Genomic DNA, 26,423 nt, shown 5'->3' with positions numbered 1-26,423 from the left:
ATAGCACGACACGTTGATGAAGAAGATACGAGACAAAAAAACACAAAACAAGCATCGAGACGTACAAAAACACAATTTTACTATCTTTCCCTGGATGGAACAAGGCTGAAGGTTTGCAAGAAGATGTTTTTGAATACTCTTGGAATTAGCGAACGATTTATACGTACAACAGTGAACAACATTCAACAAACAGGCAAATTAGTAACTGAAAAACGACGTGGAAGATACAAACATTTGAATGAAAATGACGAGAGGAAACGGAGTATAGTAGAAGATCACATAAATCGCTTTCCACGAATGGAGTCTCACTATTGTAGAAAATATTCAACAAAGGAGTATCTGCATTCTGATTTAACTGTAAAGAAGATGTATGAGATGTAAAAGGAAGAGATTGACACAACATGTCAAGCATCTCTGCAAACATACACAAATGTTTACAAGGGTATGAATCTTGCATTTCATCAACCCAAAAAAGATCAGTGTGGATTATGCATTACGTACAATGCGGGATCTGATGAAGATAAAATGAAGCTAGAAGATAAATATAAGCAGCACGTTGCAGAGAAAAGTAAAGTGAGAGAATTGAAAGCAATAAGTAAGACTACAGCAACCTGTTCTGCTGTTTTTGATCTGCAACAAGTTATTCACTTGCCTATGTTGAACCACTCATCCGTGTTCTACAACAGACGTCTGGCTAACTACAACTTCACTGTATATGAACTGAACACGAAAAATTGTCATTGTTTCTTGTGGCATGAAGGGATCAGCAAGCGTGGATCATGTGAAATAGCAACATATCTTTACCAGTATCTAATGAAAGTGGACGAAGAAGAGAAGAATACAGTTCACTTATATGCTGACAGTTGTGTTGGCCAAAACAAGAATAGGATTGTGGTGGCTGCGCTTATGCATGTAATGCTAAAAGCAGAGAATATAAAAGAAATTGTGCTCAGATTTTTTGAGCCTCATCATGGGCAAAACAAGGGAGACTCTGCGCACAGTGCAATCTCCAGATCGTTACGGAAAGTTGGAGAGATATTTGTCCCCTCTCAGCTTGTACCTATCATAAAACTAGCCCGAAGAAACCATCCTTACATCGTGCACAGAATGAAGATGGAAGATTTTCTGAATTTTAAGGCAATTGCTGAAGATCTGAGACTTTTCCAGCTTAAGAAGACCGATGATGGTATTAAGTTCAGTTGGAAAGATATTCGTGAACTACGATTGCAGAGCAACAAGCCAGATACTATCTACATAAAAACAAGTTTACTGCAAGAGAATCCTGCAAAAATTGTAGTAAAGAGATGTAATACTAAAGACATAGCTGCAAGAATTGAACAAAGAATCTGTGAAAATAGCACAAGAGAAATATGCAGATTTATTGTCAATGTGTGAAGGTCCTTTTCCCGTTGTTCTAGACAGTGACTGCAAAAACTTTTACGCAAAATTGAATCACTGAATCTGTTCTCCACTCTATTCCACAAAAATGTTTTATTGATGTTTATGTAATGTAGCCAAATTATCTCCTAATATTGTACTCTTGTTATGTAGTAATTTTGCATGTATAGCTTTTTAATTGTACTTGTAGTGAAGAGTTTTGTAATTTGTACACGTACTTAAAGCATGTAAATCAAAATAAAAATAACCATTTACTTTGAAAAAAAAGCGTCATGAACAATAAAATCATAAATATTATATAGTTTTGCTCACATTTTGACTAAAAAAGATTTCTCAAATCATGAAGCTGTAACTTGATACTAATTTGCATGGCGTATCTCAAAGATATTTCTGTATGAGTAATTATTTTGATCTGACATATCGACGTATGTCAAGAAATTATGAAATTTCAAGCACGTAACGCAACACATGTAACTATAACACCATGAAGCCTTGTTTCCATGATTATGAAAAAAAAATATAAATATGCTGACCAAGGCAGTAATTTAGTTTATTAAAAACATAAACTAAACGTAACGTTTCAACCTTCTAGCAAGGTCTTCATCAGACTCTGTATCAAGTACAAAAGTAACAAGATACACAATGATAACAGATAATGAAGGAAAAAGAACGTGAGATATTCTATATGAATATCTCTTCACATTCTATATGAAAGTAATTATGTTTAGCCTTTTAGGTGAGAGTACAGTTGGAAAGTGAAAGCCACCTGCTAGAAAGTTCCTAACAACTTTCTAATAGTCTGGAGGGAGTGAAGTTTGTGTATATATAATGCCCTTTTTGTGTATCTTGTTACTTTTGTACTTGATACAGAGTCTGATGAAGACCTTGCTAGAAGGTTGAAACGTTACGTTTACTTTATGTTTTTAATAAAATAAATTACTGCCTTGGTCAGCATATTTATATTTTTTTTCAACACATGTAACATTCAACCACACTATTTTACAGCAGAAACATAATACAATTTAATGACAAAACAAAATTTGTTATGGGGTAAATAGTTTTCTGACAAACATCTACGAAAGTGTGTGTGAAAACGTTTTTTGCTTCTCCTAAAAAGTTGGAAAAAATGAGATAGGTCATTATGTCATTGGACCGACGAATTGTAAATATTAATGAGAATTCCAGTTAGGAATATGTTCTGTATTTTTCACAGGGGGGGGCAAAGCAGGCTCTCGGGGGGGAAGGGGGTAGTCCCCCCTGCCCCCTCTAGCTACAGTCCTGCGTGAGTGATAGTATGGTCAGACGATGGTGCAGACTATTCACGTAAGGCCAATCGAATGTGCACAACCCCATACAGCTGAGTACACGCGGACCCTTTGCATCACTTCAGGTGAGAGATCTTGGACCATTCCCTGTACAACCCTGGCCTTGCATGTACCAACTTTCATCTCTTTGTTTAACTGAAGAGGTTTCTGGCAGGGCAAGGATTTGACAGCTACACTGTGGTCGAGATATTTCCAGTCTTTGCTGTCAGACACACATATCATGGGCATACAAAATTTAGTGTCATGCTACGACAAATGCCACAACAACGGTGGTGATTATGCCGAAAATTAGGTTAGGACTCACTGTTACTAATGCAATAAATTACAACTGATATTCTTGTTTTATTTATGCCTAATCGGTAGGGACCTTGATTTTTTTTTTTTTTTTTTTTAAATTGGTGTATTTTTTTATTTCTTATTTTTTACTATTCGGTGTTATTTTTCCCAAAATTCACATTTTCATTTTAGCGCATTTTCTGGCAAATATCTTAAATTATACCTTCATGGAGTTTTTAAACTACTGTTCCAAATTGTAAATCACATGGCCTACACCTCTTCGTGAGAGTTTGATATCTTGAAAGTTATTTTAGGAAAGTTATTTTCCATACCCCTTTTTTAATTTTAAGGTAAGGATTTTAGATAATGGAATTTTCCCCATATATATTGAAGGGTGCATAATGACCATAAGTGGCGATGCACCCAAAAAATTTAAATCAATCAATATCTCGGGACAAATACCTATATATTATGGCACCAAAAATTGGCATTATCATTTTTAGACTTGTTACTGTTACATTTCCCAAAATTTGCGTTTTTGTTTTAGAACATTTTTCTGCCAAATATACCGAAACTTAATACTCCATTGTGCTTTTAAACTATTATTTTAAATTGCAGGTCACATGGTCTACATATTTTAGTGACAGGTTGATATGTTGGAACAGATTTTTGAGGAAGTAAAAGTAAAGTGCTCCCCTGCACTTTCCATGAAGGTGTATAGGGGTGTTGAGTTAGGGCCCCACACTTACTTGATCACAGCTGAAGGTGGGGGTAATGTGATCAACACCACACTCCCGGCTACCATTATCCCTTAAAGTTTCCTCCAAGTACCCGCTTAATATGATGCCGGGTGAGCCCCGGAGCAGTTTGAATAGGTTGAAAAGATCCCAGTTCTCCCCCGCAGGGGATCGACCCTGAGTCTCTGGCATGGTAGTCAGATGCCCTAACGACTCAGCTCCATTATTTCTCGCTCGACAAATGCCGATGGTGCGCACTTAGCTTGGTAATTCAAAACACATCTTGCGCGACAAATACTGAAGATGTGGCTCCCGTGTGATGGTAGATACGCATTCGATCTCCTGTTAGAACCCTGCCACTTTGGTCTGTGATGAAAATGGTATTGATAGAAGTTGAAAAAATCGTGGGAAATACATGATTTAATGAGGTGTCGGAATTATTCCATGTATAACAAGCATTGTAGTTTACTTTTGAATAAAATGTTGGAAAACTTGCACGTTCTATGTACACAAACATGGCCTAGAAATGACAAGAATGTTGGATTTTATGAAATTTTTAGTTGTTTTACGACTTTTTTAAAAAAATCACTAAAAATGCCAACAATTCGCATTTTATGCCAAATTCGCATTATTTCGAACGGGCGAAAAATGTGTCCAGACATCACTGCACATTCATAAACACAACTTCGCAGCAAATACTATTTTTCACGGTTTTCGCGTTTGTGAAAAATCAATGCCCCTACTAATTAGAAATTACTTTCTGGCCACCCCTCGTATAAATCAATAGACGAAAAGTGAAAATTTAGCAGGGATGGCAGAGAAAAGTCAACTCTTGAAGAAAGTGATTTGCTTTTATGATTGAATGATTCGAGTAAATATGATATTAAAATATTTACGTATTTATTATTTGTACGTATTTTATTTCATAATATTGGACATTAACTTCACTCAGTCAGAGATTAATGACCATCTCTCACGAGTTTAAACAGACAGGACAGACAGTGGCGCTAATTTAATTGCAATACTAGTGTTGCAGTAAATTTGAGATTTTTATAACGTTTACCAATGCAGGGTTATGTTTCACCTCTTCGTGATAGTATTATATATATATATATATATATATATATATATATATATATATATATATATATATATATAGTTTTGTTGGATTCTTCTTGATATCTAAGAATAGGGCAATGTCAGTGTAAACGTATGTTAACTTGTGCGAAACCAGTAATACGTCATGATGATGAAAAAAAAAAACCTTCGTAAGCACTGCTACATTAAAGAAGGTGAAGTGAGCCAGAAGAGTAATAAATTTCCAGCAGCACATTTGCAGTCTAAAGCTCTTCTTGTTTATGCATGCAATTTTTGTTGGATGTTGCAGTCTGAAGACATCCAACAAAAATCAATTCCATATGAGTGCCATGCATGCAATTTCTGTCGCATGTTGTAGTGAGATACTTTGTCGGGTGGCGATATTCGACAAAAATCATATGTATCAATGGAGCTGATTTGTTTCCATGTTCCTTCAGTTTGTCCAACAAAATGCCTTACTACAACATCCGACAACTATCGGACGGCGCCACCTGCTCCCATCCCATCCATATGTTGACAGTTCTGTCCCCTTACTACTCCCATACGGACAAGAAAAAAAGACAATTCAATTAATTTTCCACGTAATATTTAGAGGCTTAAAACATTTTTCTGTCCCTCCGGAAATTTCTCTCTCTCCTCCTGCCATCACTGGTTTCTGGCACCGTGATTGTGTTGTGCATAAAAGGGGCCTAAAAGTTGAGGCCGAAACATAGCAACAAGAGTTCTTGTTCCCGTGCAGAGTTTTCTAAAAAAGAGTCAATCAAGACAAAATTCCCTGACATTTCAGACACCTCAAATTCCCATACTTTTTCCTGTTTTCCAGGTCTGTCGCCACCCTGCGATCGAGTATGAGTGAGCGAAAGTGGTCACATGCAGTACTCTACTTCAAAGTAATGTCGTGTCTGAAGGTATCTCAAAACTCTCTCTCTCTTTTAAAGAGCATTGAATATATATACTAGCGAAAACTTCTTTTGTGTCACTCTTTAAGTGTGTCAGAAGTTTTAAATATATTTTAGTTTTTGCATCAAAACCACAAAATGTTGCATGATATACCATGGCTATTTGTCGTTCACTCTTTATGAGTAAAGACAGCTGCTCAAGGTGCATGTATTTGTGCATTCTACAGTGATTTCTTAATGTGTAGAAGGGCGTAAATGAGTCCTCAGAAGAAAATGTGTCTATTGTGTTGCACAATGAAGATTTTCCCATAAAGATACAGCACCGAGAGTTGGATTTCATCAGTCGTGTGTGTCACGACTAATGAAAATAGTTGCTGTACCTAAAGGATCATACTGTTCAGTAGCATACATACAAAGGGAGATGACACAATAGATGTCTTGTGCAGTTCTAATGTTAAAAAAGGGGGCAAATATTTTTTTAAATGACCAAATTAAAGCATGATGCAATAAATGACAAGTTTGTCACCACCCCCTAATATTTTGGCCAAATTTGCAGCATTTGTTTCCTCATGTCTCTCATTATGAAAGTATTTATTCTTCAAAAAACAAAAAAAAAAACAAAAAAAAACAGATGGGTCACTAATTATTTGTGCCAGCAATTTTGATTTCTACCACAGCAGTAGGTTTTTAAGTAGAGTAAACATAAAAAATATAAGACAAAACCATTTTTTTGTTACAATTAAAAGAATTAGTAAGAAAATGAACATATTGGGTTTCTTTATACTTTCAGAGCTATTGTACCCCAGTAAAATATTAATTTAATTTAATTTTGTGTGCTTAAGTATTATCACATAATGCAACTGTTTACAAAATAAATACGTAAATAGTATCAAAACTTTTCAAACTTACGTGAGTGAGTATATGTTAATCCGGACGACGTTTCAGAGGTAAATACTTCCCCCTCCTTCAGGTCTAACTAGATATCTAGACACCGGACATGGTGCCACGTGAAATAGTGTTAAATAGGAATATGGTTGAAGGAATTGGTAAAAAACACTAAAAATCCTAGTTATTAAAATCGTAAAAATCACTATCCAGGTAAAACATTCTAAAAAATGCTCATATTCAAAACTAAAAGACTAAAAACCAGGTGCCCACATGGCGCCGAGTAACTCCCGTCCAGCAGTAAGGTGAAGCGCGTGGGTAATGGTCTACATGCGCAGAGTTCTAGAGCAGATATGTCGATGACATTCACATGCATTATCGGGAAACAAAGCGATGTAGACCTTGTTTTTACTGAATTGGAAAAACAGGAGGAAAGGATTAATTTTACTAGGGAATGCCTAACCGACAATAAGATCAATTTTCTAGATTTGAGCATAACAAAAACTGATAACGGAATAATGACCGGTGTATTTCATAAGCCACTAGTGGGTAATCTGTACCTTAACAAGAGTTCTGAACACTCGTGTAGAGTCAAATATAATGTTTACCTTAATTTCTACATCAGGGCAGAGAGATTGTGTAATAACAAAAATGAGAAGGAGAAAGAAATGGCTTGGATAAGGCAAGTGGGTTTAAAGAATGGGTATACGATCTTGGAGATGGATAGAATTGCAAGGAAAGTGAGGAGTATTGTAGGAAAGGAAATGATTAATATTGCTGATAGGGACGTTAAAAAGGAGGAACAGAAAAGGGGGACATACTTTGTCAGTATTCCCTACTATAAAGGAATCTCTGAAAAAATAGAAAAACAATGAAAGGATACGGTGTGAAATGTGGAATGTAGCATTGAGAAATATTTTACGGAATATAAGAAAGGTGGAAGGGGGAACAAAGACAACCCTAAAGAACAGAAAGGCATCTACAAAATTATAAGCGAATGCGAGAGGGAATATGTAGGACAAACGGGAAGGAGCATGCGAATCCGATGGAGTGAGCATGATAAAGATATCAGAGATGGGGTTCCAAAAACTGAACTCACAGAACATATTATTGAGAGAAAGCATAGAATTATAAAAAGGGAAGTTATTAGGAAAAGTAGTAATAAATAGGACCAGAACATATATGAAGCAGCATATATATGCACAGGAAGTGGCAATAAGCTCAATAGGGACGACGGTAATTTGGAAGATACATTCCCGTAGAAAATGGGATAATGCCGGTAAAAATTACGCTAAGTTGGGTTTTCATGTCACCGCCGAAGTTTTGAGAGTTGTAGGGAAAGAATGCGAATTCTCATTGGATTTTTTGAAGTTGCGGTTGAGGGGAATCAGTCCCGTGGGGGAGGAGGTAATCTCCAACTCTGTGCGTGAAGACCCACGTGCTTCACCTTACTGCTGGATGGAAGTTACTCGGCTGCCAAGTTGGCACCTGGATTTTAGTCTTTTAGTTTTGAATATGAGCATTTTTTAGAATGTTTTACCTGGATAATGATTTTTACGATTTTAATAACTAGGATTTTTAGTGTTTTTTTACCAATTCCTTCAACCATATTTCTATTTAACACTATTTCACGTGACACCATGTCCGGTGTCTACACTTCTACTTAGACCTGAAGGAGGAACTATTTACTTCTGAAATGTCGTCCGGATTAACATACTCACTCACGTAAGTTGGAAAGTTTTGATACTATTTACGTATTTATTTTGTATTCAATAGTGAATACGCACTTCCTCATCATGTTGGATGCAACTGTTTATTCCCATGTATTTGTTTTTAAAATTCAAAAAAGACCATTCGAGTGCACAACAATGCAGTTTATATTTGTGGAGGAGTATTTTCTAGAATAATTTTTTTTGTGTAAAGAGAGAGAATTACATTAATCAAAATCTGAAAATGAATTGAGTAGGTACATAGTGAGGAAATATTAAATAATGGAACAATATCGATGACAGAAAAACTTTTGAAAAAGTATTCAAAATTTTGAAATTTTTATTTTTGATCCTGGCATAATATGGGCTGGTCTGAGAGCTACAAAATGAGTGTTTTCAGTTTCAGTTTAGAAGCTGAGTCAATCAATGAAATAAATGAAATATTTAAATCGCTATTAAATAAAACTAAAAATTTAAAAAACTGCTGTAACTTTTCATAAAAACAGCACATGCGGTCAGGGGACCTGAGGGAACAAATGCTGCAAATTTCGTTAAAATTGGAGTTGGTGGCAGAAGTTACATGTTTTAACGTGGAATGACACACACAAACACACAATTTTCCTAGCTCTCTTGTCTTCAAAGTTATATCACAAAATATATTGAAAGTAATGAAAAAATTAGCTCACCTTCCCATCCAACGGCTTGTAATGCAGGAACATTGTGCTTTAATATAAATTTTTCTTCATATACCATTTGGGTAGCAACAATAATCTGGGCCATCACTATTAATAAATTCCCTGTAAAGAACAAATTTTAGTATATATAAATATGATGTTCATGTTACAAATGAATTGCGACTAACGTGTAACATTCATTTTATTTTGAGCAAAAATAAAAGCAAAATAATAAAACACAAGATTGTTTCGATGGCACACATATTTTCATAATACACCCTGGAGTATGAGAAGAAATAACTGGTGCATAAAAGGGAAAATAATGGATTTTTACCATTTATACTATAATTCTTTGTATGTTTCCATCAGTAGAGCATCAATACAGCATTGTCAGCTGATGCCTAAATTCTTAAGCATCTGGTGATCATATCCTCTTACATTCATTACTTTAAATACAATCACAGGATGAGATCACAAATTCTATTTCTGCAGCAAGATAAAGTTACAGAACATTTACAGAAATATTTCATTACCAAATTGTTTACAAATTAACCAATAAATTGATGCACTGGCCAAAAATTACGATTAATCAATTAATTCCAAACTATTTTACCAAACAGAACCCTACGAAACCTGTAGTATCTACTGAAGAAACAATACGTTTATGTGTCACCTTCTTTCTCTCTACAGTTACACTAAGTTTTTTAGATTTAATTTAATTAGTATATACTATTTGGGTAGTAAGTTATACATTGCATTTATGTTGCAATTTTTTTGTGTGCATTGGAGAAATAATATAATATAACTAAAAATGTTGTCACAAGTAATACAATTAACAAAAAAGTTGAATATGGGTTTCTCTTGTATTTTGGGTCCACTGTACACCAGTAAGAAATAATTTAGACAAAAAAAGTTTTAATACATTATAATTTTGAATAAAAAAAGTAACGTAAAGTGCTCCCCTGTGCTTTTGCACCACGCCATTAAGGCATATAGGGGGTGTGGTGTTAGGGCCCCACACTTTCTTGATCACGGCAGAAGATGGGGGTGGTGTGATCAGCACCACACCCCTGGGCAACTTTACCCCCCAGTTTCCTCCAGGTACCCACTTTATACGAAGCTGGGTGGGCACCGGAGTCGCTTGAACAGGTGGAAAAAATCCTGGTTCTCCCCCGCCGGGGATCACACCCGGGTCTCTCACATGGTAGTCAGATGCCCTAACGACTGAGCTACCGCAGCTTTATTTTTAATTTTGAATAATAAAAAAAAAAAAAATGACACACATCATGAATAGTGGAAAGCCTGTATTTCAAAATAATAACACTTAAAGGGCAATAATGTTTGAAAAAATCATTTTACTTTTCATTAATTACCGGGCTATACTACCAATGTAATGGATGTGATTTCCTTGTCTAACAAAAGTTCTATGAAGTTACGTCTGATGTTTGATAGCTGAATTTGCACACCAGGTTCTGGATTGAGTATATTTCCTTACGGTCTTAGAAAGACTGCATAAAGAATTGTAAAATAAAAAGTATGAAGAAACACTTCTGAATACTGCAGACACTGAAGGACTCTTTTTAACATTTCCAGGCACGTATCCAGAAATTCCTGCAGGGAAGGGGTTGAACACCCATCTTTTTAAGGGGTATAGCTAGAACCTCACAATTGTATTTTTAAAGCCAGTGGTGGCGATTGGGTTCCAAAACGAGGGGGTGCAAGTAAAGTTTACTTTCTCTTGGTAGACAAGGCTTAAGCATCAAGAGGCCATAGTGTGGAGGCAAAAAAAAAAAAAAAAATGGGGAGCAACTATCCACTAAATCATTGCCACTGTTTAAGGCTGCCATTTTAATTAGAACGTGAAATCTGAACATTTTTTACCACTCAACTCCTCTGTTTCCATGCATTAATATTGTGTGTCAGAACCATCTGAGAATGCATGTTTGTCCATTTCTTCTCATCAGGCATCAAAACATCTATGGTGTATGCAAGTGTTTTTACAAAGCTGTTACACACACACACGGGATGGACAATCCACCCGACAACGTGAGATTCAAACTGTGGGCTGCGAACTGGATGCAGACAGTTCTCGAATATTTCTCTCTGATTCGAGCCTGAACACCACTGCTGTGTCTTGTCCTCCCATGTTTGTAGCTCTTATATATAAGTCAAAACCCACCAAATGGTTCATATTCAGGCCCTAGCACTCGCAAGTGTTCAAAATTGGCTGTCACAGCTTCCGCAGTCTTGTCATATATCGGCACGAACAAAGGAAGCCTTCTCAAATACAGGTTATCGTGAAACAATTAATGCACAGTTCCCAACACATCTAATGTTTCATCTCCAAATATGATCAAATGCTTACTCATTTATCTCCAGTGACATGCCCAAAGGAGGTTTGGTGGGGTCATGACCCCATTTGACCAAGTATTACTTAAAAAAAAAAAAAAATCTCAAAAGACAGGAAAAGGTGGCAAAATAAGGACTGACCACACTGTAGCGACACAAAAGGCCGCACAAACCTATGTTCGACTTGTGAAATCCTTAGGTGACACAGTGTGAAATCTCCCTTAGTAGGCCACTGTCATAATCAACTTGAAGACGAATCTCCTGTTAACGACAGAAGTAAAATGTCTCCACAACCGGTGGGAATGTCTCTCAGTTTTCTACTTTCTCCTATATTTTCTGTGCTGGTTCGTTATACAGGCAACATCTTAAAACTTGACATACACAGGACACGTACTATGCAGACATTTTAGCAAAAAATCAGTCAATGTCAAGGGTGGCTCAGTTGGTAGAGCAATGGCATGATATGCCAGAGCCCTGATTCGGGTCCTGGTAGATCCTACAATTTCCGCTAAAATGTCTACATATGCAACATCTTCTTGCTTTCTCTTCTCGACATTCATAAAATTTTTGGCTGTCCATTTATGGTAATTAAGTGTTTGGCTGTGTGCCAAACCCAGTGGGTTAAAAAAAAAAAATATGCCATGAAATTCTCTGACAGCATACACAAAATTTGGTCCGGGCACAACTAAATCATCAATTAAAATCTTTGATTTTCAATTGATCTGTGCAGCAGCTTATTCCTTGTTTAATAAACTGCTCCAATGCCCAGTACTGCTGAAATATTCACTTTAGAGAGAGAGAGAGAGAGAGAGAGAGAGAGAGATACCTTTGATCTCTTCGACCCTCGACCTGAACTTGCACTACACTGAGGCTCTGAAAGTTCGGCTGTCATCAATGTCTTCAGCTTTGTACCCAAACTGGAACTAGTAGTAGACTTCGTTACTTTACAGTATTTAGTCCTTTTCATTTTCAAATCATTAGATCTTATAAAGCTACCAATGGGCACTGACTGATCACTAATCAACTGTAGGAACTTACCTCTGAAGTCTCATTAACCGATTCTGTTATACAGATCAACCGGGAAATTGAAGCTGCGTATTCATATCCTCATTATATTCTAGAACATTCCGTAGATAAAATGATTCATTAATATTACCAGTAGTTCGACTCCTTCTCTTATTCAAGAACGTTAACACTCGTGCTTTCCAGAAATTAAAAAATACAACAAATCGTTCTACTTGTGGTGCTACTTTTCGTGTGCAGCTTCCAAATGCTGACAAGTCTTTACATAGTGCTCAAGTTTGCTGCGAAAACACCGAAAGTGGAAGAAAAGTTTAGTTTACGTGCAATATTATCAACAACAGGGTTATAGAGCATTATCTGTCTTGCCTTGATAAGTATTTCTCTCCTTAAATCATCACATTATTCAAGAAGACAAAAACCTAATCTTATGTAGAGCAAACAAAAAAAAATCCTGGGTGGGCTCCCGCCTCCTGATCCCCACCTTGGATACGTGCTATTAACAATAGAAGGGCTATAGAACATTCTCAGTCTTGTCTCAATAATTATTTCCCTCAAATTATATCACATTATTCAAGAAGCCAAAAACCTAATTTTATCTAACAAACAGAAAAAAATCCTGAAGGAGGGAGGAGGGGGAAGCCTTGAGCCCCTGATCCTCACCTTGGATACATGCTATTAACAATAACAAGGTTATAGAAAAATCTCCATCTTGCCTCGATAATTATTTATCTCCTTAAATTATCATCACATTATTCAAGAAGCCAAAAACCTAATTTTATCTAGTGTAAACAGAAAAAAATCCTGGGGGGACTCAAGGCCCCTATTTCCCACCTTGGATTACAATTGGAAGTGGTGGGGAAAAAACGGGCTTTTTTTTTTGCTTGGGCTTTTTTCGGCTTTTTCATGAAGTGTTTCAAATCAATGATCGGCAGTCAGCAGTATTTTCCCTGTTCCATGGTTTTCGTTGTTCTCCCTACTGTAAGACAGACACATTTCTAAATATAAAATACAAATTACAATATAAAATTCGTAGCTAGATATAAACAGTGTTTTAAAAAATGCTGGCTTTTTTGAATGGGCAGTTCTTTCCGAGTGTTATCTTCATATTTCGGTAGGCTTATTAAATATATCTATGTGGTATAATCATATTCACATAACTAGAGTAGTTTTGTATATGTTTTTAATAGAATATAATAGTATGATATGATTTTTAACATTTGAATTTGTCATACGAACATGTACATGAAGCAAGAAAGAAAATATTGCTCTACCTTTTCAAAATCTATATCAAATCTTTTTAAATTAAATTTTGTGTTCAGTAAAATATATTTCTATTGTGGTTTTCGAGCAAATCATGTATAATTTGGTTAAATGGCTGCTAAACCTTGTCAACGATCAACTTGTGGTGTTTTTTGCCTGCTTGATGCAGTGGTTATCAACCTTTGTGAGACCACAACCCAGTAGCCTAGACTTATTTCTTACAAGTCGATGCCGTGATCCCAACAATTTCACTCATAAATATATTTCTGATCTTGAAAGTTTATGTTTGATTGATTGATTTATTTCATTTTAGTTCGCTTTTTGTTCCACTTTTCGCTAATTTGCGAAGATCTGGATGATGATATGATGAAGTTGATGAATGGAGGCCAGGATTCGAACCCAGGTATAAAGTTTATGTGTAAATTAATATGCACCCTCAAAGAAAATTCAATATTAATATATCAACTATGGCATAGTCATAAAGAGTAATAAATAGTTTAATTATGTATACACTTGTTGTCAAATATAAAATTAAATTTAAATTAGTCGTCAACCTTTCAATTGGATACTAATGGATACCCAATAAAGGTATTGGAATGAATTTGTTTCAATCGGAATCTCAAGTGAAACCAATTGAAAATGCAGGACAATTTCCAATTGATGAATTGTATCCAATTGTAAGTTTGCATGTATTGTCGAATCAATATATTATAAATTCATTTATTTACTCAAAGCATAGGTAGTTTAATTCTTGACAATACATTTCCTGTTATTTAGAAGTTCATTGAAAAAAAAATGAACTGCATTTCTTCTGAATTCTAATGCATACTACTGAAGTCAGATTTATATTAATGAATACATAAAAATAACTCTTTCTTAAGAACCAACTCAACCTTAAACCAGCTAGTAGTTCGACTTTAGTTCTTGTTTTTTTCAATATGGAATTTCCATTGTTATTCTTATGTTCGTGTGTAATGCAATTGGAAAAATGACCAATCTTTTGATCAACTTAGTCAACCTTGAGTGTTTTGTTTGTTTATCATTTTTTTAAGTGGTGCAGGTCAGATTCTTTGTTTAACCTAATTATTTGCCATTTTCACATATAGGAAAAACAAATGTCAATTTATGAAACACAGTATGTTTTTCGATTTTCTATAAGTGTGTTAAACACAATGAAACATGTTCATATATTTGAAAAATTTTTTGGATGTGAAAGTTTTCCTAAGTAGCCAATTCAACATGGTTAATTTATCTAAATTTTCTGTATGGAGAAAACTGATAATTTTAAGCATTGAAAAATATCTCAATGGATGAGACTTTATAATGCAGAAAACCCGGTGTAAATACCTTTTACGGTTTTCATGATATACATTTTCAAAGTTTGGGTTGTGCAACTTTTGAAACACACTGTATAAGAAGCTGAGCATCATGGTATTCAAAACATCGGTAATCATTCAAGAAAACAGGAAATGGGGTGTTGGGGGACAAAGAGTACAAAATTATTGCTGACTCTCTGGAATGTTCACAATGTTGATTTTTTTAAAAAAAATCATTTGCTAACTTACGCTGTACTGCAATTTGAACTTAGAATCATCAAAATTTCGTACATATTACAGCATAACATCACAGTCGCCAGGCTGAAATTTTTAGTTGCCATGGCGACCTTGCGACCGGGATTTTTCGAGCCCTGCTTATAACAGTAGTGTTTTTATATAGAAACATACTGAAAACAATAAAAATTTCCAGCTGGGAATAATATGGGATTTATATAGACAATACATCATTAAAATATAAAAGTTTAGATGAATGCACACCTACCTGTTATGATATTGTTTTGGCCAAGATGAGTGTCATCATTAGAGTTAAGTATGTCCGAAAGGCCTACAATCACAAGGCCCGCTATAACAATGACGATCCCAATCCATTCCCTCCACTTGAGCGTTCTGTTCAGAAAGGCTACAGACAGTAAGCCAGTGAACACAATAACTGACCCTAAGTATAGAAGAATACAGTTAGTATATTTATATGTCCAATTAAAATGTATGGCAAAGTGGAACCTCAATATGACTTTTTTCAGGGAGGAAGACAATGAAAATGCATGAATAATAATAAATGTAAGAACGAGAAAATTTGTATACTTTTTTTTTTCATTAGGACTATGAAGATTGAATGTATAAATCAGGAACATAAAAGTGGGGTTCCACTGTTCAACGGCAGTGCGTGCGTGCGTGAGTAATTGAGTGAGTGAGTGAGTGCGTGCGTGCATGAGTGAGTGAGTGCATGAGTGAGTGAGTGCATGCATGCATGAGTGCGTGAGTGAGTGTGTGCATGCATGCGTGAGTGAATGAGTGAGTGTGTGCATGCATGTGTGCGTGAGTGAGTGAGAGTGCGTGCATGCATGTGTGGATAACTGGTCAGGTTGAAAATTGCACATAGGGCTGTGTTACGTAATGAATACAAACATTTGTTAACCATATCTTGAAATACACCAAAAAATAATTTGTAAACTAAATGTGAGTACTACTGCAATCTCTGAGGTCGTTAACACACTGACAAGATGGCAAATTACTTTCCGCACGTTGAAATACACAAAATAAATTAGGGATGGGACCGATTAATCGGTACTCTATCGGTGTATCGGTTTATCGGTAAAATTACCGATTATTTTACCGATCCGATATATCAATAAATATCTGATAAATTAGTGCAAAATTCTGCCATTTTGTTGTATTTTTTATGGATAATCTCCATGCTCTACTTTCCAAAAAAGTAAATGTCTTAATATGCAATTTCTTTTGCACTGCAGTCACTTTGAAACAATTTATTAAGGAGGTCAATGAAACTTTCAGGTTTTTCAAGGACAATTTCTAATTTTATATCGGATCAGTAGAATATCGGTTATCGGTATCGGTAAATTTTATATCGGTACTTTATCGGTATCGGCCAAAATTTCATATCGAGCCATCCCTAAAATAAATATTGAAACTAAATTTGGAACAATCATCCATTGCAGTTTTAGCTGGTGCCTGATCATCGGGAAATTGACTTCTCCATTTCTCCACACATTTTTTATATGACATACCCAAAACATACTTCCAACATAGTGATTCGCTTTGTGTGCATAAAGATTAACAACCACTGAGACGCAGAGCAACGTAGAACAGATGCATTTTCAGCATCTGAATGGGCAATAACCTTTAAGATAACCTGCAGACTTCTGGCATGGAAATTCCGTGCTTCGGTTTTGTGCGTTTGCCTGTAGTGGGTGTTACACATTTGATTTCAACAGAAGCAGACAACAAAAGTTCTGTTGCTGCATTTCTCTGCGCTTCCCCATGTCTCAATGGGTCATGTGCTTAAAAGGCATTGTTGACAAACTGCGATTGTACGTCTCACACAGGGAACTGTAACAGTGGCACTGCAGGTACTTTTCGAATGCACTGTAGATAGTACTGATATATTCAGAAGTTAATGTCTGGCATGTGATTTTGAATTTTTCAATTACCAATTTTCTATCTTCAAGTGTGGTTCTTCCAAAGACCATTTTGTTAATATCAATCACCACTGGAGTATTGTTTCAAAAGTAGGACACAAGAGGTTCATTGGGGTATATGCAAGCAATTATGAAACATTAAATTCCTTAATGGAGGTCTTTCCTCCACACTGTGTTCAATGGGACCACCAGCATTGTAGTCCATTACTCTACACCGCAACATTCACTGGAGAAGACACTGCTGAAGATGGGCCATGGGTATTCTATTTCATTTCTCTGTACAAACTTTCCAAAGATTGGCAGTGTGCAAGTCACTGAGGAGACCAAATGTGCAAAAACTCCATGGCTCTCAAATCAGAACTCTTTACTGGTATGTCTGTAAAGGGTATAACATGAATTGATGTGTCCTGTTCCATTCGTTGGTAAAACCTGATGATGGATCTTGTTGTATGACTTGATGCCTTATCCATGTGAATGTGAACGAATGATGAGTCCTGTCCATACATATGTAGTCTCTCCTCACAAAAAATGGGTGTCACATTGTTCTTCTGGAAATACGTGGCATTCATCTTTGCATTGTGGGCAACCTTATAAATCACAGACTTCCCTGAATAATTGAGTACAAGAACACGCATGAACCTCTTCGGATCGGAAAACTTTCCTAGGCCTCTCCGATGGCACAGTGGTATCGTCCTCACCTTTGAATTAAGGGGTCCCAGGTTCCAAACCCGATTGAGGCACATAGTGGTTTCGATTCCACTTTAAACTGTAGGTCCAGTCCCGATTAGCCTTTCTGTGCATAAAGTGGACTCAAAACAAGATTTCAGGACAACTTTCGTTTCAGTGGTGAACAGTCACAACAGACCTTTGCCCCACATTGACTTTGCCAGTCTGAAAGATAAATATATGCCTCATCCAACACCACAACAAACTGACATTTGTCACCTGCCAGGTGGTTCTCATAAATTTACTGCAGCTTGTATTCTATTCTTTCGTGTGCCATGGTTGAAGGGCATGCACATAGGTTTGGTGAATTGTTTTAACTCTAAACATTGACGAATGGTAGCATTTATACTTGGGCTTCTTTGAATGGCCATTATACATATGTTGTGAAGAACACGAATAGTTATTTCTGTGGAGTCCTCTGCCGAGTACATTTTGTGAGTGAATTTTCCCGGTGTAGATGGCAGACCAATCGGGAGCTGTGTCTGCTGCATCCCTGCTGCCAGCTGACTATCGCTAGCCAGGCCAGATCGAGTTTGAGACCTGTGTCGCAATTCAGATTTTCCTTTTCCCCATGGATGGCTATTGCTGCTTTGATAATTCTGTCCCAATGGTCTGCACTTCCACCCTGAAGACGAGAGTGACATTAGCTCTTGAAAAATCGAAAACTGTTCCAGATTGACCTGGTTGAACTTATTCACGATAATCCATTGTTTTACCACTGTGCTTGGAAGGGGGCCAGTATATACTCCTTCCAATAACGGTTTACTTTCAGTGACATTGCACTGCTACAACCTTCCATTCTGCACACTTGCATTCCACACGTAGACTGACTTGCTGCTTGCAGATAAACACTGAAGCTTGCACACGCATTTACTTTGTTCGCATTGGTTAAATGTCTCAGTAGAACTGTGACGTCCTTTCATTCATCAAGTGCAAGAAACGTGTATCAGTGGAAAATGTGTGTATATAGTCAATTTCCATGCTTTCTGCACTTAGTCCAGCATTGGTTGCACACGGTCTTTATTTCTGGGTGTGTGGATTTAATGCCACCATTTATCAATAATTGTTTTGTAAAAACCCTCTCTCAATCTAACAGAGTTTCTGACCTTCCTTCTTTACCCCACAATTTTGTTTTCAGTGTCAATTCATCTTCGAGCCACTAGGGAAGGTGATTCGTCGAAGCCCTGGTCTCAGAGTCCATGAGCAACTAACGATGATCCTAGTTTTTACTGCAAACCCAGTCTGCCATTCCGTGCGTGACTAACCAAGAGTATTTCTTTTCATTTATGTATTTGTGATTTCTATTAAACTGCGAATCTTAACAGTTGGTATAATAAGCTGGACATAAGGGAAGAAGAGTGGTTAAGAATTTCCTGGAAATTCCGAGGGAAAGTGACAATAGATGAACAGTTTGATTCAGATGACCATTTAGACCCATCAGCGTAACATTTGTACGACTGCCGTGAAAAACGAAAAAGACTTTCAATCACCAGTTACTTTATTTGCAAAAGAAACTATTTTTTTTTAATTGCCTTCCCACTGACACAGTGGTAACATCTTTACCTGGTAATCAAGTGGTCCTGGGTTTGACACCCGGTAGAAGCACATGGTGCTTCGGATTGCACTATAAATTGGAGGTCCAGTCCTGATTAGCCTTTCTGTAGATAAAGTGGACTTAAAACTAAAAAAAAAAGTCATTTTTCCAATTTTAAGGTCAAACATGTAACATTGAAAGTTTCATTATGTGGAATATTACTTATTTTGTCCAGTATTCATTTTATTAACTAAGTTGAACATTTCATACTTTTATACAATTTCATTTGCTGGCAAAAAAAGATTTAATAGTAATAATTTACGGTTTGGCTTTTCAGACCTCGAATTGAATATATTTTAAGAACCTGGTCTCTGGTACAGTGTGCTACCAACAACATAATTTTTCTCACATAACCAACAAAGGATTAACCTGCAAATCAACTCACTAAAATTTTACTATTATCTGGTTAATATAATATTATGCCTCATAGTGTGAATGACCATGTGCTTCCAATCAACACTGGCAATCCATTGTTTGTCCATAGTAGTTATGAATAGTAGAGTATATATATATATTTTTATATTGTCGATCAGGCACATTAGATAAGAGTTTGAGTATTGTTTTAAGTCCACTTAATCTTTCAAGTCCCAATCGATCATGTGCTGATCAAGGGAACAACCTTTTTTCATCCCCTTGCAACCCTGTTCATTTTCTATGCTCATGACTCAAAGTGTGTAGAACTTGAAACCAAGAGCTGATATTTATTTATTTATTTATTTGAAAAGTCCTGAATACAGAAAAATCCATTTTACATCAGGATATCAACCGGAAAAGAAATAAACAAAATAATAAGATGGACACATACACACACATATACATATATAACAAGAATAATAACAACTAGGGCAAAAATAATATTATTTATACTTCAGCTGCTTTATGCATGCCGTTCTGTAAGTCTGCTTTGATAAATGGAAGCCCAGAGCATCTTTTAATGAGTTGTAAATGGTTTGTAGCCTGTAGAGAAGTGATCTTTGTTCTAAGGATAGCCTTGAAGATTTAATGTAAAAGAAGTTGTTGCATTTACTGTTGGGACGTGGGATTCTGATATTAAGAAGTGGCATGAGTTCGCTGGTGAAAAGTTGTCCATTAATGATTCTGAAGAGTAGTGTTAAATCTGAGAGTTGACGGCGAAGAGAAAGGTCATGAATTTGTAGAGTGGATAGAATTTCTTGTTTCGAGAAGTTTGCAAGGGCTGGGCATCTGTGTTATGCATCTTCAACTCCCTAATGATGTCAGTAGCAGCTGCTAAATTTACACCTCCTCTTTGTCGGCGCAGTAAAAAGAGGCATCGAATGACGAAGCTTACACAAATGAGTTGGCACCTTTGTAAATGCTTGTTTACAATGGTTGATTACAATCTCATGCCTTGCAGGAAAGTGATTTCTCGTTTGTCTATTGTTTTCCTTCCCAACATGCCAAAGCAGGTCATGGTCGGAGGGGGAGGGGGCAATGTTGTCAAAAGTGTTTGCGGCGATAACTTTTCAGCGGGTGAAATGGACTTTGCACAATGCTTGCTTCAGAAGACAACCATTCCTTCTTCAGAAGGAAAATGAAAGGGGGAGGGGTAAGAGGTAGGATTCGGGGTTAAAAATAACTCATGCACTTCATTGTGCATGTAGCCAACCCTTGTCGAAAATAACTCATGCACTTCATTGTAAGTGTAACTCTTATCGAAAAAACTCATGCACTTTTTTTTCTTTTCTTCCTATAGCAAAAGACATTAGGACCAAAACAAATATTGAATTATAATGTAGACATGCGGTTGCAAATAGGACATAGAATTTGTTCCTGTCCCATGTCTCAACAGGGAGGGGCAAAATTTTGTCTTTTCTTTTCTTTTCAATTTTCACATTTGAAGCCACAAATAATAAATACATACAGGTAGCAACACTTTGTCTTTTCTATGTCAAAGTACATTTTATTCTTAGTAAAATGTTTCTTGTTTCACTAAATTATCTGCCATAGGAAGGAAGCTATAAAGATTTTTGCTAAAGTCTTACAAAACTCGTTTAAATGGCCTGGGACAGGTAAAAACTGCATAAGCACCACGGGACTGTAACGGTTAATGCACATGTAGACTAATTAGGACTGGACCTACAGTTTAAAGTTGGATCTGAACAACTATGTACTTCCACTGGCATCAAACCTGGGATCCCTTGATCCCTTGATCCATTACCACTATGCCATCAAGGAGACCTGCACTAGATCAAAATCTCCTCTACATGACAACATATGCCACACCTTTTGCTCAGTACAAGATTTTACACAGAAATATGGATAATATGTACCTATTGATATAGAGGGTAATTAAATTTCAAAGACTTCCATGGAAGAGTGGTCAGCACAATATACTACGAAGCCAGAGATCTCAGGTTTGAATTGTAGTTAAGGTTCGGCTGAACCTTTGGCCTATGCCAGCCAATATGTTTCTGAAATTTTCTCTCTTCTGAAAAACTACTATAGTGGACACCACATTTTACGTTCCTGGATTTTACATTCGATCTGGATGGTCCTCGATTTTACATTTTCCCACATTTTAAGTTTTTTACAGCTTGGTCAGTTGAAAAATGAAAAATTAACATTTCACTGTACATATATACTCCAAACTTTGAAAAATTATATCTGCTTAGAATTCTTTATACAGCATTCACATGAATCTGTTGGTAGCATATTCAGAATAGTTTCATCGCTACATAAGCCCATTAACCTTTTGGTGCCCGATCGTCTCGATCGAGACGCTCTTAGGTAATCCTCAGGTGCCCGATCGTCTCGATCGAGATGCTTTGTCAAGGTCGTAGTTTTTACATTATAACTTCGCTATTTATGACTAGAATTCTGATTTTCTTTTTTCATATTGTTCTTAACACATGTATTTAACAGAAATGATTGTTGAACGTTTTTTTTTCATGAAAATGGCGGGAAAAAGGAAACTTCTTTTTTGCATCTTTTTTCAAGGGAAAAATTTTGCCGACAAAGGAAGGCTGGCTTTCTTGTTCTAAAGCAATGCGTTTCCCTCACCCCTGGAAACTGCATTCGAAGGAAGTTTGTTTATCTGTACCCGCAGATGCAACGCTCATCCTGCTGCACAATTTGTAAATATTTGATGACAGGAAGATATGTCACAGCCGAGATCAAATGTTGTGTTGGGTTGCCAACATACAGGTGACAAAACAGAATGTTTCTAAACGTTTGTCGTGCCTAAACGACTCACATGTTACTGAGGAAAGTTGTTTGTTTTGACGTCCTCTATACATTTCTGTGATCCGTGGACACCATTAAAATGGCATCTTGTATATATTTAAAAATAACAAAAAGCAATACTATAGTCTAATTACACATACACACTCTTGTACACACGTTACATTTCTCACTAAAATGTTACAAATACATATAAACAAAAAAGCTAAGAATAGAAAGGTTGCGACTTCTGTTTCTTAGATGCCAGCGATAATTTCTATGTGCATGTTGACCTTTTCATGTCTTTTTTCGAGGTGGGGCGGGGAACCCCATTTTTTTAAAAAAATGATTTTTTGGGAGATTCCCCCCTCCATATATACGCCGAAAGCACATAAATTTTATATTGTCTGAATATGTGATCCATTCCGCGTACAACGGTATATCATTCATCTCTCTAGGGCAATTAGCCTTTGAGCTACAGTCATTTCAAGGTAATGCTGCATTTTGAAGCTTGAATCAGTGGTGTGCTGACCATTCCTTTTGGGGGTACAATTCACGTTACAATGATCATACAATAATAACGCAAATATTTTTGTGTTCCTTACATGCCAGCGATAATTTCCATGTGCATGTCGACACTGTCATGTACTTTTTTCTTGGGGGGAGGGGGGAAATCTCCATTTTCCACCGAAATTTTGGAATTTTGGGGGTTCTCCCCTCCCCCCCTGCCACATATATGCCGAATTTGCAAATTTTATATAGTCTGAATTTCTGGTTCATTCCGCGTACAACGGTATATCATTAATCTCTCTAGGGCAATTAGCCTACGATCTACACTCATTTAATTGAAATTCTGCATTTTGCTCAAAATTGGCTCTGGCACCAAGGGGGTTGGTTACTTGTGAAAATGGCCTTGGGCTCCAAAAGGTTAAACTATTGCGAATATCTAGACAACAGCAAAAGTATACAAAACCAAGATTCATGTGAAAGTTTTAGAAGAAATTCTCAGCAGATGTAATTTTTCAGAACATGGAATATTATAGCAGTTGTTGAAAAGGACAAGAAATTTCGGAAATTACATCACTGGCATTGGCCAAAGGTCCAACCAAGCCTTAAAGCATAGGTGTATCAATGAATTGTTCAATCATCCATTCATCATTCATCCATATTGTTGGAATTAACAGAAGATGTAGAAAAGAGCAATGTAAAATAACCAAAATAGAAGTAAAGAAAGAATTACCATATTTGCCATGCTGTTTTTGTGCACATTTTTGAGAAGGCAGCTATATCACTGAATATTATAATTAAATTACAGTATTTTAAATATAAAGTAACATGCGAGTGTACTTTTAACATATAACTTACCTAATCTAATTATTTTCCTGTAGTTTACGGTTATTACAAGCATAAGAAAAAAAAAATTTCTTTGTGATGTTCCAGGAGAGCACACGCTCCTTTCATCAGACATTTATTTTCATTTTGACTAAAGATACAGTTATAACAATGGTTAGTAATTTTTTAAACAAAAAGAATCCGTTATATAATGGATGTTGTCAATGTTACATTGTTGTAATATAGCAACTTAACTGTGAAAAAACAGTCTGTTTTATTTTAATTTTAGATTTTTTTTAAATTATGAATCCCAAATATCATCAGGTAATTCAAATTCATCATTGTTTTCACAAAGTCTCTTGATGTTTTTTGTTAACTAACTACAGGAAAATAATTCTATAACGCAAGCAATGCTCACATACAAGAAAAACTACCTAATCTAACTAGGAAATAACATATTTTAATCTTCCTTGTCACATGCGGCAAGGAAGCAAGAAAGAAATCGTCAAACTCAGAACAGAGAAAATTTCCAGAAATGAAGGTAATAAAAAACTGAGCATCAGCACATAAGATGCACCCTGTCTTTCAGAACTATTTCTAAAGTCTTACATGCAGGCAAATACATTAGTTAAATTCCATCCATACTGAAAATACACAATGTTTAACACATCTAAAGTCTACATACCTCGTAACATTTGAAAAGATGATGCATACGTTAATGTCAATCCCACATACATAATAGAGGTGCCTGTCATATCACATATTGCTGCAGGTAGGAAAATAAATGGGCTGAAATTCTGGTTCCCAGACAAAATGTGCCACTCTGCCTGCATCCCATCCTGAAAAAATTAATAATATTAATATTTCAAAAGAAAGTTTGAACAGAAGAAATGTTACCTCACTAAAAATTGTATTAGTCGAGTGACATTAAGCTAGAGAAGCTAATTTAATAATAGAGAACAAAGGTTAGGTTAAATGAAAATAAATTTCGATCATAAAGGAAGTCGTAGTTTACAAGCTCCAAAAATGTTAGGTTCGGCACCTTCCCATGACTTGCTATGTCTGCCAGATAGATTATTCTGCAAAGAACATTAATAAAGTATAGGGACTGAAAGATTAGTTGTTTTTTTTTCACTACAGCTTTATTTTCCTTCCTCGATTAAAAGCTAAACTGTAAAAACATGCCACAGGGCATTTATAAATACGTATGGATTCAATGAGGTTTGGATTAATAACAGCTGCAATTTTTCACATCTATGGAGAAAAATTCACAGAGCCAATAATTCACCCATAAATCAATCCTGGAATTCAAGAAATTCGTTGTGAGTAGCCACCCCATATATTATTACTATGAATAAATTTAAATAATAAGAATATGGTTGTTAATAATTATAATTATTTTTATTGCATGAATGTGTTAAAATATGATGAAAGAATATAAAATTCATAGGGCGGATACATTACATGTAGCTTACTTCTAGTTAAGTGTGTTAAAATTTGTATGAAAACAGCTATTCTACCAAGAAAATTAATGTTCAAGAGTAGAAAAATTGAATATTTATGAAATAACAAAAATATTGATAGTTTCACCTGTTGAATACTAAAACATACTGCCAATGCAAAACTGATTCACCCTAATCCAATTCTTACCTTCATGTAAGTTATGCAGAATTAAGTACCTAAGCTTTAAGCTGTTGTACAACAAAGGTATGTTCTGAAAGTAATAAGCCAAGTGATATTACTTGAAGTCAGAATCCACTGTTTTTATTCTACCTATGGTAATACATAATTTGGATCTTCTTATTACTTTTCCACGTAACATGCAGATTGGTCAACACATTTGGGCCAGTACAACGGCAGCTGGAAAATGCCACCCATGTAAAAGTCTGTTTTGGCACGACGTAACCAGCAGCGAACCTCATCCTTCATTTTGTCATCCTTGTCAAACTTGGTAAACCAAATGCTGTTCTTCAATGGAACAAACAAGTGAAAGTCAGATGGGGCTAGGTCTGGGTTGTAGGGAGGGTGGGGCATTAGCTCCCAGCCCATCTTTCCAATTTCCTGTACTGTGTGGGGGACTGGCAGTGTCATGGTGCAAAATGACATTGTGCTTGTGGTAACCAATAGTCTTTATGATGTCCTGCATAGCCGTACAGTTATCCTCCTGTCACTTTGGATAAACTTGTCAATCCAGTCCATGTTGTTGCACATGGAAGCTGTTTTCAATCTGCCACCACGGTGCTTAACTACCTATACAATGTCTGTGTTACAATCACTAAAATGTTACTAAAATATTACTCTATGGAAGCGAGATCATGCTAGCAGAGAAGCGGATAGGATGAAATTCCTGATTTTAATCCTTTTGCTCAAATCATGCATTGCTGCTTATATTTAATACCCTTGCATTAGACTTTTATTCCAAGACATTAATATTCTGATGGCGATGCTTCCCTATTTGTCCGTTG

General features: G+C 36.1%; 1 protein-coding gene across 2 annotated transcripts in view; it reads right to left on the bottom strand.

Moving 5' to 3' along the window:
• Tango9 (transport and golgi organization 9) overlaps positions 1-26,423 on the bottom strand; it is a 95,265-nt gene that overhangs the window by 34,673 nt on the left and 34,169 nt on the right. For both annotated transcript variants that reach the window (XM_083135163.1, XM_083135162.1), the window contains exons 4-6: positions 24,644-24,797; positions 15,452-15,625; positions 9,014-9,124 (exon numbers count right to left, since the gene is read on the bottom strand). In XM_083135163.1, the coding sequence (XP_082991289.1) occupies positions 9,014-9,124; positions 15,452-15,625; positions 24,644-24,797 (439 nt within the window). The remainder of the gene's footprint in view (positions 1-9,013; positions 9,125-15,451; positions 15,626-24,643; positions 24,798-26,423) is intronic.

This window comes from Lepisma saccharinum, chromosome 14 (assembly GCF_977018435.1).
Source record: "Lepisma saccharinum chromosome 14, izLepSacc3.1, whole genome shotgun sequence".
In the NCBI taxonomy this organism is placed as follows: Eukaryota; Metazoa; Arthropoda; class Insecta; order Zygentoma; family Lepismatidae; genus Lepisma; species Lepisma saccharinum.
This window is presented reverse-complemented; position numbering and strand designations above follow the sequence as displayed.